The sequence below is a fragment of the Stomoxys calcitrans genome, chromosome 5 (assembly GCF_963082655.1).
Source record: "Stomoxys calcitrans chromosome 5, idStoCalc2.1, whole genome shotgun sequence".
Lineage (NCBI taxonomy): Eukaryota > Metazoa > Arthropoda > Insecta > Diptera > Muscidae > Stomoxys > Stomoxys calcitrans.
In genome coordinates, this window is record NC_081556.1 from 17,583,574 (window position 1) to 17,596,444 (window position 12,871).

At 39.7% G+C, this 12,871-nt stretch overlaps 1 protein-coding gene and 1 non-coding gene across 2 annotated transcripts; both read left to right on the top strand.

Annotated features, from left to right (window-relative positions):
- The first annotated feature begins 4,081 nt into the window (after window positions 1–4,081).
- On the top strand, window positions 4,082–4,154 carry Trnaf-gaa (transfer RNA phenylalanine (anticodon GAA)). Its single transcript has one exon. It is a non-coding gene; the product is annotated as a tRNA-Phe (tRNA).
- Window positions 4,155–5,306: 1,152 nt separating this feature from the next.
- LOC106090615 (alpha-amylase-related protein) lies at window positions 5,307–9,032 on the top strand. The gene is made up of 2 exons (XM_013256877.2): window positions 5,307–5,991; window positions 8,107–9,032. Exons 1-2 carry the CDS (start codon window positions 5,326–5,328, stop codon window positions 8,935–8,937), a joined length of 1,497 nt encoding a protein of 498 aa, XP_013112331.2. The 5' UTR covers window positions 5,307–5,325; the 3' UTR covers window positions 8,938–9,032.
- Window positions 9,033–12,871: the final 3,839 nt, after the last annotated feature.

Genomic DNA, 12,871 nt, shown 5'->3' on the forward strand with positions numbered 1-12,871 from the left:
GGTCTGAACATATTATAAGACCATAAAGATCAAAAATATTAAAAGAGAAAATTTTACAAAAAACAAAACTACCGATGCAGTCCTGGTAAAATATTGTGCCGCAACGTTTCCTGAATACTTTTGTCCACGAGACCAACCAACAATCCCTTTGATGCTGTTCCCCTGCTATCAACCATGCGAAATAATTAAAGGTGGTCTCATTTGTACAACGACCACAAATCATATGGTGCATTCACCCATCTTGCCATCAAGCTGATCGACGTTTTATCAACAAACACAAAGAAATTTGTGTGTGTGTGTGTATATGTATGCGTACATGAATAGAGAAAATGCGAGAAAGAAGATAGCAAAAAAAGAGAATACAAACAAAAATCTGTCATCTTAATGCCGTCAAATATCGCCGGCTGCTAACAGCCTTTTTAAATCCGGTTGTAAGATTTCACGGTATTAAGATGTCAAATTTTTGTTTGCATTCTCTTTGATGTTATCTTCTTTCTCGCATATTCTCTGCTCGCGTTCTCAAACTTTCTGCAAACGTACACAAATTTCTTTGTTTGTGTTGGCAAAATGTTGACCAGCTTGATGGTTAGATGGTGATTTCACAATATGGTTTTTGTGTAGTTGTTAAAATGAGACAAACTTTAAAATAATTCAGCCATGAGACTCACCTAAAGGCCTAAACAGAATGAGCGCTTTGAGTAGCGTCGTAATTAAAGTGACATACACAAGCGTACATGCGTATAATCTATTGAGAATTAAATATAATAATTGGGAATTAAATATAAATCCATCGAAAATTGGATTTATTTTTGTGTGGTAAAACATATCAAAAAAATACATGATTTAGCACGTAAATGACGAAAGACAATACATGTTTTAAGGTAGATCAAGTTCAGTTTTTACATCGAAACTCCATATAAAAAATCTGTGAAAACTTAAATATTGCGGTACTAAGTTCTTCACTGGGCGGAAATTCGAAATTCACTCAAAAGCGTGGACGAAACGTTTTTAAACTTGGGCCAACATGATAAAAAAAGGAAATTTTCTTTGCATTTTCGTTCATTGCCTTATAAAGGGTGATTTTTTTGAGGTTAGGATTTTCATGCATTAGTATTTGACAGATCACGTGGGATTTCAGACATGGTGTCAAAGAGAAAGATGCTCAGTATGCTTTGACATTTCATCATGAATAGACTTACTAACGAGCAACGCTTGCAAATCATTGAATTTTATTACCAAAATCAGTGTTCGGTTCGAAATGTGTTCATTCACCGTAACGTTGCGTCCAACAGCATCTTTGAAAAAATACGGTCCAATGATTCCACCAGCGTACAAACCACACCAAACAGTGCATTTTTCGGGATGCATGGGCAGTTCTTGAACGGCTTCTGGTTGCTCTTCACTCCAAATGCGGTAATTTTGCTTATTTACGTAGCCATTCAACCAGAAATGAGCCTCATCGCTGAACAAAATTTGTCAAAATTTGAACACATTTCGAACCGAACACTGATTTTGGTAATAAAATTCAATGATTTGCAAGCGTTGCTCGTTAGTAAGTCTATTCATGATGAAATGTCAAAGCATACTGAGCATCTTTCTCTTTGACACCATGTCTGAAATCCCACGTGATCTGTCAAATACTAATGCATGAAAATCCTAACCTCAAAAAAATCACCCTTTAAATAATAAACAATTGTTAGCAAATGTAGCTCTCCTTCTTTTATTTTTTGTGATAACACTCAAAGCCAAACCAGAATGAGCGCCGAAAGTTAGCGTGCTAAAAACGAATGGACAGTCGGACGGCAACGGCTAAATTGATAAAAAATGTCATGACGATCAATACTATATACAATACTCCAACGTATGGTGTAGGTTATAATTAATTTATTTCATACAAGGTTGTAGCCAGAGATGGTCTGTCGGAAACGCCGACGCATATGACATACATACATTTCCGATGTATAACATGTACGTCAGGATTTGACACCCTTAATGATATTAATGGGCCCTACGCACTTTATGTATTCGCAAGTGATCTAACCTTCTTTTAGTGAATTCTGTCCATACGTAAAAAGTCATAAACTTAGCCAAAAAACTAGTTTTTGACGGAATTGAAAAACAATTATTTTCAACTATTGTCAAATTATGTATATGGCAACACCGGTGCATAGGCTAGAACGTGCTCCTATATGGTACAACTAAGAGGTAGCGTCATTAGCGCAACAACAAAAATCTACCCCAACGAAACTACCTTGGGTGGCAAATGCTGTAAATTTAAATCTCAAAGTGGTTTTAGAAACAAACTTTGTTTTACATCTTATCTTTTACAAATGTGTTTTTTATTTGTACTTCCATCATTATAACACTGTTTTGTTATTAATGTGTAGAATATCGGATCAAATAGAGCATCATTTTAAGATTTTAGAAAAAATCACAGCTGTGTTATCCAGCCTTTGACAATGAGATTTACTGCAAAATCAAAACAAATATAAAAAAAAATTGTACCCAGCTGTTCGCACGATCTTCTATTACAAAAAACGTCCGAGTTCTAATCATGGCGAAAACATCAAAAACATTTTGTAACTTTTATTCTCCCTCATTTATACATACTGGCGGCATTTGCGAATATCTTTACGTGTTTAAACCGGAAGGCAGAGCGCTGATTATGAATAGATTTAAAATAAAAGATTTTTTATCATATTTAAAATGTCTATAGTTGCTATAGCAACAATAACTAATCTAAAACAATGATATTATGTTGGAACTAAACAAATAGCGGACCATTTTCGAGGTTTATGACGTTAACTACTATCAATACATTTTATATGACGTTTACATGGTACAATTAAGAGGTAGCGTCATTAGCACAACAACAAAACTCTACCCCCAATGAAACTACCTTAAGTGGCAAATGCCTTAAATTGAAATGTCAAAGTGGTTTTAGAAATAAACTGTGTTTTACAACTTATATTCTTCAAATGTGTTCTATATTTGTATTTCCATTATTATTACACTGTTTTGTTGCTTAAGTGTGGAATGTCTAATCAGATAGAACCTCATTTAAAGATTTTAGAAACAATAAATCGCAGCTGTGTTGTCAAATTTTGACATTTAGATTTCCTGCAAAATCAGCATGGTACAATTAAGAGGTAACGTCATTAGCACAACAACAAAACTCTACCCCCAACGAAACTACCTTGAGTGGCAAATGCCGTAAATTGAAATTTCAAAGTGGTTTTAGAAATAAACCAAGGCGGATTTAAAAAGATGATCTCACGCGAACAAACTGGCCAGGTTTGACGGTATTAAGCTGAAAGATTTTTGTTTGAATTTTTATAGTTGTTATCTTCTTTCTCGCATATTCTCTGCTCATGTACCCACACGTATATACACACGCACACAAATTTCTTTGCGTGTGTTGACAAGATGGCAGATTGCACCATATGATTTGTGGTTGTTGTTCAAATGAGACCACCTTTAATTGTTTCGCCATGGAAATAATCTTTGTTTTGCAACTTATCTTCTTCAAATGTTTTTTATACATGTATATTCTTCATTATAACACTGTTTTTTGCTTATGTGTGGAATATCGGTTCAAATAAAACATATTTTTAAGATTTACGAAAAAAATCATAGCTGTGTTATCATGCCTTTGACATTTAGATTTACTGCAAAATCAGAGCAGAAATAAAAAAATGTACTCCGCTGTTCGCATGACCTCACCTTATAAGTGCATTCTGCAAAATCAGTATAGTCGAAAACCTAAAAAACAGATATACAGACCAGGTTGTAGCCCCATTTACCAACCTTTTAGAACTACCTGCAATAAAAAAAGTGAAAATATTTGTAAGATTTCCAAATTGGAAACAATTTGGAAAAAATCATTTCCATTAATTTTGCCTTTCTCCTTATAGTACTAAAATAAAACTGGACTAATATAAACGAAGCATTCACAATTGTTTGTGCTTTATTAATAGTTTTGACAGACACATACGTTGTGCATTCTCATTTAAATACCAATTATATGTTTTGTTGACCCATGTGAGGTTTGCGTTTGTTGTTTGCCATATAATTAACATGTGCCGAAATAGCTCAGTTGGGAGAGCGTTAGACTGAAGATCTAAAGGTCCCCGGTTCAATCCCGGGTTTCGGCAACCATAAATTTTTGTAAATTTTATATTTCAAATAGATATTTTTGTAGATTTTATATTTCAAATAAATATTTTTGTGTTAAAAAAATTGTTTAACAGGAAGTTTTTAAAAAACTTATATATGATTAAACATTTTTTTTTTTACATTTTGTATTTGAAAGTATACAATATAAATTTTTTTATGAAAAATTAATATATTTTTTTAGATTTTCTATGAAAATTATACTTTCACAACATTGTTATAGAAAGTTAAACTTTACTCGTCATGTGGGTGTGTTTTCGTCCATTCTATGTTTGCTTTCGACATTGGGTTGTTGAGTACTATTTATAACAAAAAGTCATAACAGGGCAATGGGCGATAAGCCCTATGACGTTATGTGGGAATCCCGCATAACGTTTATGGTCGAATATTTGCCTAGCTCTATTTATGGACGAGGCTTCAACCCCGTTTACACTGCTCATTAAATCCGGATTTAAGGCTCTGTCAGCTGATTTTATAAAGGGAAAACGGATGGTCGAGTCATTAAATCCGTATTTAAAGAGCGGTGTAAACGGGGGTGGATCGTGGGGTTTGAATTTTTTAGCCCCTGGAAGCCTCAATTCCTGGAGTTCGGCACAAAGACTTCTATTATGACGTCCAATGTCCGTGCTAAGTACGATACGAATCGAACAATAAGCTCAAATCCGCTGATTTGACTTTTTTCACTCCGACCGGGATAGAATCATACACTTTTTTAATTTCTGTTTTCCAGGAGGTGTAAAATTTCTTTCCCTAGTCCATAACCCCCGCATCAGCAGTAAAGGCAAACTTTAGTCGCTGGATAATTTTGTGACGACGAAAATTACTGCAATCCAATGGTTCCCCCCTTTTCAATTAGAATGGTATGCGGTAAGTGTTAAGATTTTATTTAGCTCAGAAAAAAATAATTTATAAAATATTTCGCCAAAAAATGGATTTATAATATAGGCGAATAGATAACCATGTCATGGGCAAGAGAGGCATACGAACCCACATCTAAAGGCATTCAAAAATAAACGCAACGCATTGACAAGAAAATCCCGGTAAGCTTATCGCTTATTGCGGCAGATAATAATGACATGGGAATCGAATGAAAAAAACTATAAATTGGCTGGTTTGCCAAATAAAGCAGTTTAGTTCTAAATTAGACGGATCATGTCTCGATCGTTAGTCATTTGGGCCTTAGCTTTGCTAGTGGCGCTGTTTGCCAATACGGCCAATTCGCAACACAATCCCCATTGGTGGAGTGGTCGCAATACTATTGTGCATCTATTCGAATGGAAGTGGAATGACATTGCCCGTGAATGTGAGGAGTTTTTGGCACCCCGTGGATATGCTGGTGTCCAAGTTTCGCCTGTCAATGAAAATGTTGTAGTCGACAAGCGACCATGGTGGGAACGCTATCAGCCCATTTCGTATAAATTGATAACTCGCTCTGGCACGGAGCAAGAATTTGCCGAAATGTGTCGTCGTTGTAATGCCGTAGGCATACGCATTTATGTCGATGTCATTTTGAATCATATGGCCGCCGATCAATATAAGACAGCTGTGGGTACTGATGGTTCATCAGCCGAACCGGGTATGAAGATATTCCCTGCCGTACCCTATTCAGCCTTGGATTTCCATGAAACTTGTGATATATGGGACTGGAATGATCGCTACCAGGTTCAAAATTGTGAATTGGTGGGCCTTAAAGATCTGGATCAGGGCAGTGAATGGGTGAGAGATCGTTTAGTTGAATTCTTGGATCATTTGGTGGAGTTGGGTGTAGCCGGTTTCCGTGTGGATGCTGCTAAGCATATGAAAGCGGATGATTTAAGGGTAAGTCTACTGAGGCCACCGTTGGCCAGGTATTGTCAATGTTATGTCGGTGTTGTCCTTTGTCATATCCACCACATAAGTGCCGTTTGTTACATTACGCATCATGGCTGAACTATTTAAAGGTTGTCTCATTTGTACAACAACTAAACAAGCATACGATGAAATCGCCATCTTGTCATCAAGCTGATCGAATTTTTGCCATCACACACAAAGAAATTTGTGTGCGTGTGCAGAAAGTGTGCTTACATCAGCAGAGAATATGCGAGAAAGAAGATAACAACAAAGAGAATGCAAACTAAGCTCTGACATATTAATACCGTTAAATTTGGCCGGCTGTTAACAGTGTGAGACAAGCTTTAAATAATTCAGCCATAATTCCAAACCAATAAAGTACATATAGAATATATGAGGCATTCTCTGGAAAAAAGGCAGTGTTCATGTATTTTCTGGCAATCTTATCTTCTTCTTCCTATATATAAAAATCAATTTGTGTTTGTTTGTGTGTCCTTAAAGACTCAAAAACGTCCGAACCGATTTTCATGAAATTTTCATTGATGGTGAATAATGATCCCGTGGAGAAAATCGGATACTACTTTTTTTTGATATCTGAAGGGGCGGCGGACCCTCTCCTTTACCCCAAAATTTCAGAAAAGCCAGATCTCGGTGATGGGTGGTGCGATTTAAGCAAAATTTTGTGTGATCTCTTATAGTAAACTACAAACAAAAATTTGGTACAAATTTCGGCGTAGGGGGGCCGCCCAAACCTGAAACCTACCAAATATATATTTAGACCAATCACAACAACATGGGACTCAAATGAAAGGTATTTAGGATAAGAAAACGTATCTGATATCCAATTGTCGGACCAAGTGTTAGGGGGACCACCCCAACCCCTTGAACACCCCTCAATCGGATATATTTGCCGACCATTGCAAAATGGGACTAAAATGAAAGGTATTTGTGAGTAGAATACAAATCAGATATCCAAATGTGAGATCAAGTTTCTGGGGGTCCACCCCTTCTCCAAAACACCCCCAAACAGGACTTATTTACTGACCATGGCAATATGGTTCTTAAATAAAAGGTATTTGAGTGTAGAATACGAATCTGATATTCAAATTTGCGGCGAAGTGTTTGGGGGGCCGCCTCTCCCAAGAACACCCCCCAATGAGGACAAATTAACGACCATTGCAATGAAAGGTCTTTTGGGAGTAAAGGAAGAATTTCATATCAATATTCATGAAAAAGTGTCTAGGGGGCCACCCCATTACCATAACACCATCCATATAGGACGTATTTCCTGACCATTCCAATATGGGGCTGTAATTAGAGGTATTTTAGAGAAGAACCCGAATCTGATATATGTTATCAGATACAAATCACTGAACTGCCGCTCCATCCCAAAACACCCCCTAAACCGTTCATGTTTGCTGACTATGGAAATATGGGGATCAAATGAAAGGAATTTGGGAGCAGACCACGAATCTGATATCAAAATTCGAGACCAACTGCCTAGGGGAAGCCCACTCCCATAACAACCCCCAAATAGGACATATTTGCTCACCATGACAATTTGGATCTTGAAGGGAGTGAATCTCGATATTGATAGATTGTAGGGCCCATACTCAAACCGGACATATTTGCTGACTTAAGAAAATATTGCCAGAGGTGCATACTTCACTTAAGGACGAGGCAAGTAGGCATGGTAGAGAAGGCCAATGGTGAAATAGGATAGAAGTCCTTGGTCATGGACTTCTGTGGGCGAGTTGAGCGTTAACTCTGGGATCTAGGCCTTAAAGTAATCGCGTTGTCATTGGAGAATTCCAAGCCTGTGTATTATTTCATATCCAGTGCATGTCACATGTTCTGGATAGAATTTCAGTGGAAAGTTGTAATAGATAGCTATCGATATCATACAATAACCGATAATAATAAACGATAAATATTGATTTGCCCTATATAGCATTAAAATAGAGCACAGCAATTATCTTTATCGAATTGTTTTGTTGTTCGTTTCAAAAGCAGGTTTTGGCTGGCCATTGGCTATTGGGTCTTTCAAATACCATTAAGATTTAACTTTAACACCATATGATTTAAGGCTATATTCTGTTGCAGATTATCTACAATCGCGTACGCAACCTCAATACCAATCATGGCTTTGCCGACAATTCCCGCGCCTTCATCTTCCAAGAGGTCATCGATCATGGCCATGAAACTGTCAGCAAGTATGAGTACAATCAATTGGGTGCTGTTACCGAATTCCAGTTCTCCGAAGAAATTGGCCGCGCTTTCCGTGGTGGCAATCAACTGAAATGGCTTAAGACCTGGGGTCCTGAATGGGGTTTCCTACCCAGCGAACATGCTTTGGTCTTTGTGGACAATCACGACAATCAACGTGATGGTGGTCATGTCTTAACCTACAAAACTTCGAAGCAATACAAGATGGCCACAGCCTTTGCTTTGGCTTACCCCTATGGCATTAGCCGCATTATGTCTTCCTTTGATTTTAGCGATCGTGATCAGCCACCACCACAAACAGCAGATGGTCACATTATTTCACCGACCTTTGATGCTGCAACTGGAGCTTGCACCAATGGCTGGGTGTGTGAACACAGATGGCGTCAAATGTACAATATGGTTGAGTTTAAAAACGTAGTAGGCAACTGGGCTGTCAACGATTGGTGGGATAATGGTGACAATCAAATTGCTTTTTGTCGCGGCGGCAATGGTTTCATTGCCTTCAATGGCAACAATTATGATTTGAATCAGCGTTTAATGACCTGCTTGGATGCTGGTACCTATTGTGATGTGATTTCGGGCTCCAAGGTTAATGGTAAATGTACCGGTAAAACCGTGGTAGTGGAGACTTGGGGCTATGCCCAAATCTGGATTGGTGCCAATGAAGACGATGGCGTTTTGGCCATACACAAGAATTCCAAATTGTAAGTGCAATAACAAGGAGGGAGAGCAGAAAAAGAAAAATATTTGGAGCTTATAAACTGTCAATTTCCTGATAAGTCAATAAAATTCTAACAGCAAAATTGTTTGTTTTCAATATTGGGTTAGAATATTAATATGGCATAAGCTTGGCCACTTCATTCATTCTGACAATATGATCTAGCCAATCGGTAATCGCTGTATTTCTATACGTCACTTGTATGCGATGCGTAGGTAGCTGATTCATATGAAGGTGGCACATTCTGTCTTGTCTCCTTTTTGTGAGCAGGACATGGTTAGGTAAGGTTAGGTAAGGTTGAAAAGAGGCTGCAGATATAAATCCGCCCATACCCCTATGGACACCTAAGCCGGTAATCGGCTTGTTGTGCGCTTTAATAAACCTCGAAAAAGAAAATCTATGCTAAGAATTCCGTGCTACTTACAAAATCCTTAATTGTTTTCCATGCCACTTCCCTAAGTTGTATAATGTCCCCACCTAAGTGCCGGTATCTGTTAGACGGGAAAGCCGGGCAATGACAAAGGAAATGCTCCAACGTCTCATCATCTTCCCCGCATGCCCTACATATGCTATCACTTGCCACACCGATTTTATACTACTAGCTATACTGACCTCCTTCTTACTTCCTTTCAGTAATAGCCTCCTCTTCTCACGATCTGGATCCCCCCATAGGATTTTCGTCGTCCTACCCACCGTTTCGCTGTTCCACAATGTTGCATGCGCATTCGTCGCCCACTCACTTAACTCGGACTGCGCCGACCCGAAAGGCTTCGGGTTTACCAAGTTTATTGATGGCAGTCCTCTGGTCTTAACCGCCAAATCATCTGCCCCTTCATTCCCCCTTATTTTGTTATGGCCCGGCACCCAAACGATGCGGATTTTGTCTTTTTCTGAGAAGGCGGTTATCTCCTTCTTATACTGCAAGACTGTTCGTGACCTTACCAAACTGGTTGTTATAGCCCTTATGGCAATTTAATGTCGGTAAAGATGTGCACACTCGAGGCCATCGCGTTAGCACCACACCATCTTACGCATTCCGTGACCGTATTATGGTCAGACAGCCTAAAATAGATCTCAGTCCCTGGGTTCTCAATGTCGACCTCCAGGTCCACTCTGTCCCCAAGCTTTGATCCATCCGTGTAACATGATCTTCCACCTGACATTGCACGGCCTGATGTCTCAATATGAGGATTTCTGCCTATTCTAGTCATCCCAATCTTGAAAACGACAGTCTTGCTCCCGTAGTGCGCCATGCCTTTAGTCTTAGTCAAACTCATCACGGAGACTTGATCAATGCCAATCACAAGGAGAAATCCTTCCTCCTTCTCCTTCCTTCTCCTTTGTGAGCTGGGGGATGTCCATCTTTCTCACCAGGTCGAGCTTTGCGCCCTCCTAGGGAGCGTGGATACCTCTGACGAGCTGTTTGACGGTATCAGTACATTCCGCCGACGCAAAACGCAGCGTAAAGATGTCCCCTCTATACTCACAGCTCATCATTTGTATGGGTGGACCCTCTACAGAGTTCCACACTCGTTAACCAGACCCTCCACTTGGGACCGGTGATCAGGTGAATTCCTACAGGATGCACTGCCGATATTGATGGATGCATAAGTCAGCTCACCTCTGTTGTGCTTCCTTGCCAATCTGGCGTAAGAGGGCGGCTCCTTTCCATTCTCAGCGATCATCCTCCTACCGGATGCACTGCCGATATTGATGACTGCATAAGTCAGCTCACCTCTGTTGTGCTTCCTTGCAAATTTGGCGTAAGAGGGCGGCTCCTTTCCATTCTCAGCGATCATCTTTCCCTTCGGTGATGGCTGTGGCCTCCTTTTGGAAGTCACAGTCCTCCAAGAAGAGTCAGAGGCCGTGCGCGCTGCCTTCGTTCCTGTTCCGACTTTGTCTACCTCCGCAGGACACTTTCTGGAGTCTCCGTTGCAGGATGACTGGCTTGGTTTTCCAAGAGTACTTGGAGGCCACCGTAGGGCAGAGGTTAGCATATCCACTTATGACGCTGAACGCCTAGGTTCGAATCCTGGCGAGACTATCAAAAAAATAATTTCAGCGGTGGTTTTCCCCTCTTAATGCTGACAACATTTGATAGGTACTATGCCATGTAAAAACTTCTCTCCGAAGAAGTGTATCATTGCGGCACGCCGTTCGGACTCGGCTATAAAAAGGAGCCCCTTATCATTGAGCTTAAAACTTAAATTGAACTGCACTCATTGATATGTGAAAAGTTTGCCCCTTTTCCTTAGTGGAATGTTCATGGCCAAAATTTGCAATTTGCATACTTGAAAGCGGGGAGCTCTTTTTCTTCTTCAGCATTTTAGCAGTGTTATGCTCTTCGGGAGTCGGGAGAACAGATTCTCTTTCCAGCTTCCGTAGAAGTGCTTGGCATATCAGCTCTATCCTTTCCAGCATCCTGCTCTTTCGCCCGATTGCGCTACCGGTGCACACTCCTCTGTCGCCTTCGTCGTGTCCCGGATCGCTTTCTCGGTCTGCTTGTGAGCTTAGCAAAGCCATCGTTCACTTCTGCCATTATTCCGCTGCCATCATCTCTCGATTCGGCTGCGACGACTGTTTCATTGAAACTGTCGCTGAATGAATCCGAGTCGAAAACACCACCTTTGCTTAAAGGCTGGAGACGAACTGTGCATCCCTCTGGTTTATGTGTCTCTTCCTCACTAATTAGTCCGATGACTAGTTGTGCGCTTGAAGCATTACTCTCGACTACAGTTGCCAAGCCAACCACACCTATAGGAGGGGAGAAGAACATGCTACGGTCCGACGCCACCACCGCAGCTGTTGGATCTTTGGAGTCCATTTCTAGCCTACTCCAAAAAGGCTTAAACATTTTTCGTAATAGGTAGTACCTATTCCGAGATACGGATATTTTTTTCTTTGAGAAGCGAAAAAAAACTAGTCCTCTGCACTCAACGGCTGCTAATATAAAAAAGTTTTAGATAAAGTTCCTATATATATGCATCTCCTGATTTTCACTTTCAAGGCTTTTGCTAAAGAGTTTATCAATCGATTTTATCAAAAAATTTGCACAACGATTTACTCTATGGCTGCTACAATTTGTCGAAATTCTACAAATCAAATGATAAGCAAATTTTAAATTCGACGACATAGCCTGCATATCCAATGTCTTGACATTCTGAGTCGATCTGGCCATGTCCGTCCGTCCACAGATATTTAACATTGATTTAGGTTGTTGGGGATTACAAATGGATCTTATCGTTTCAGATTTGGATATAGCTCCCATATAAACCGATCTTCCGATTTAACTTCTTGAGCACCTGGAAGCCGCAATGTTCATCCGATTGGTTCAAACTTTGCACGTGTCGTTCTGATTTGACTTCTTGAGCCCCTGGAAGCCGCAATTTTCATCCGACGCATGACGTCTTTCGTTATGACTTCCAATAACTGTGCCAAGTATGGTTTAAATCGGGTTATAATCTCATATATGTAGCTGCCATATAAAACGATTTTGAATCTGGAATTCTTTACCCACTAGAGGCTGAAATTTTGCATGACGTGTTTCGTTATGATTTCCAATAACTGTGCCAAGCATGGATCAAATCGGCATATAACATCATATAGCTGCCATATAAAACGATCTTGAATCTGGACTTCTTTACCCACTAGAGGGCGCAATTCCTCTTCGATTTGACGGAAATTTAGCATGAGGTGCTTTGTTATGATTTCCAACAATGGTGCCAATTATGGCTTAAAATGGTCCATAACCTGATATAGCAGTTATATAAACCGATCGGGGATCTTGACTTCTTGATCCCAAAAAAGGCTTAATTATTATCCGATTTGGCTGAAATTTTGCACAAAGGCTTCTTCCGTGTCAAATATGGTCTGAATCGATCTTTAGTCTGATACAGCTCCCCTATAAACCGATCTCCCTATTTG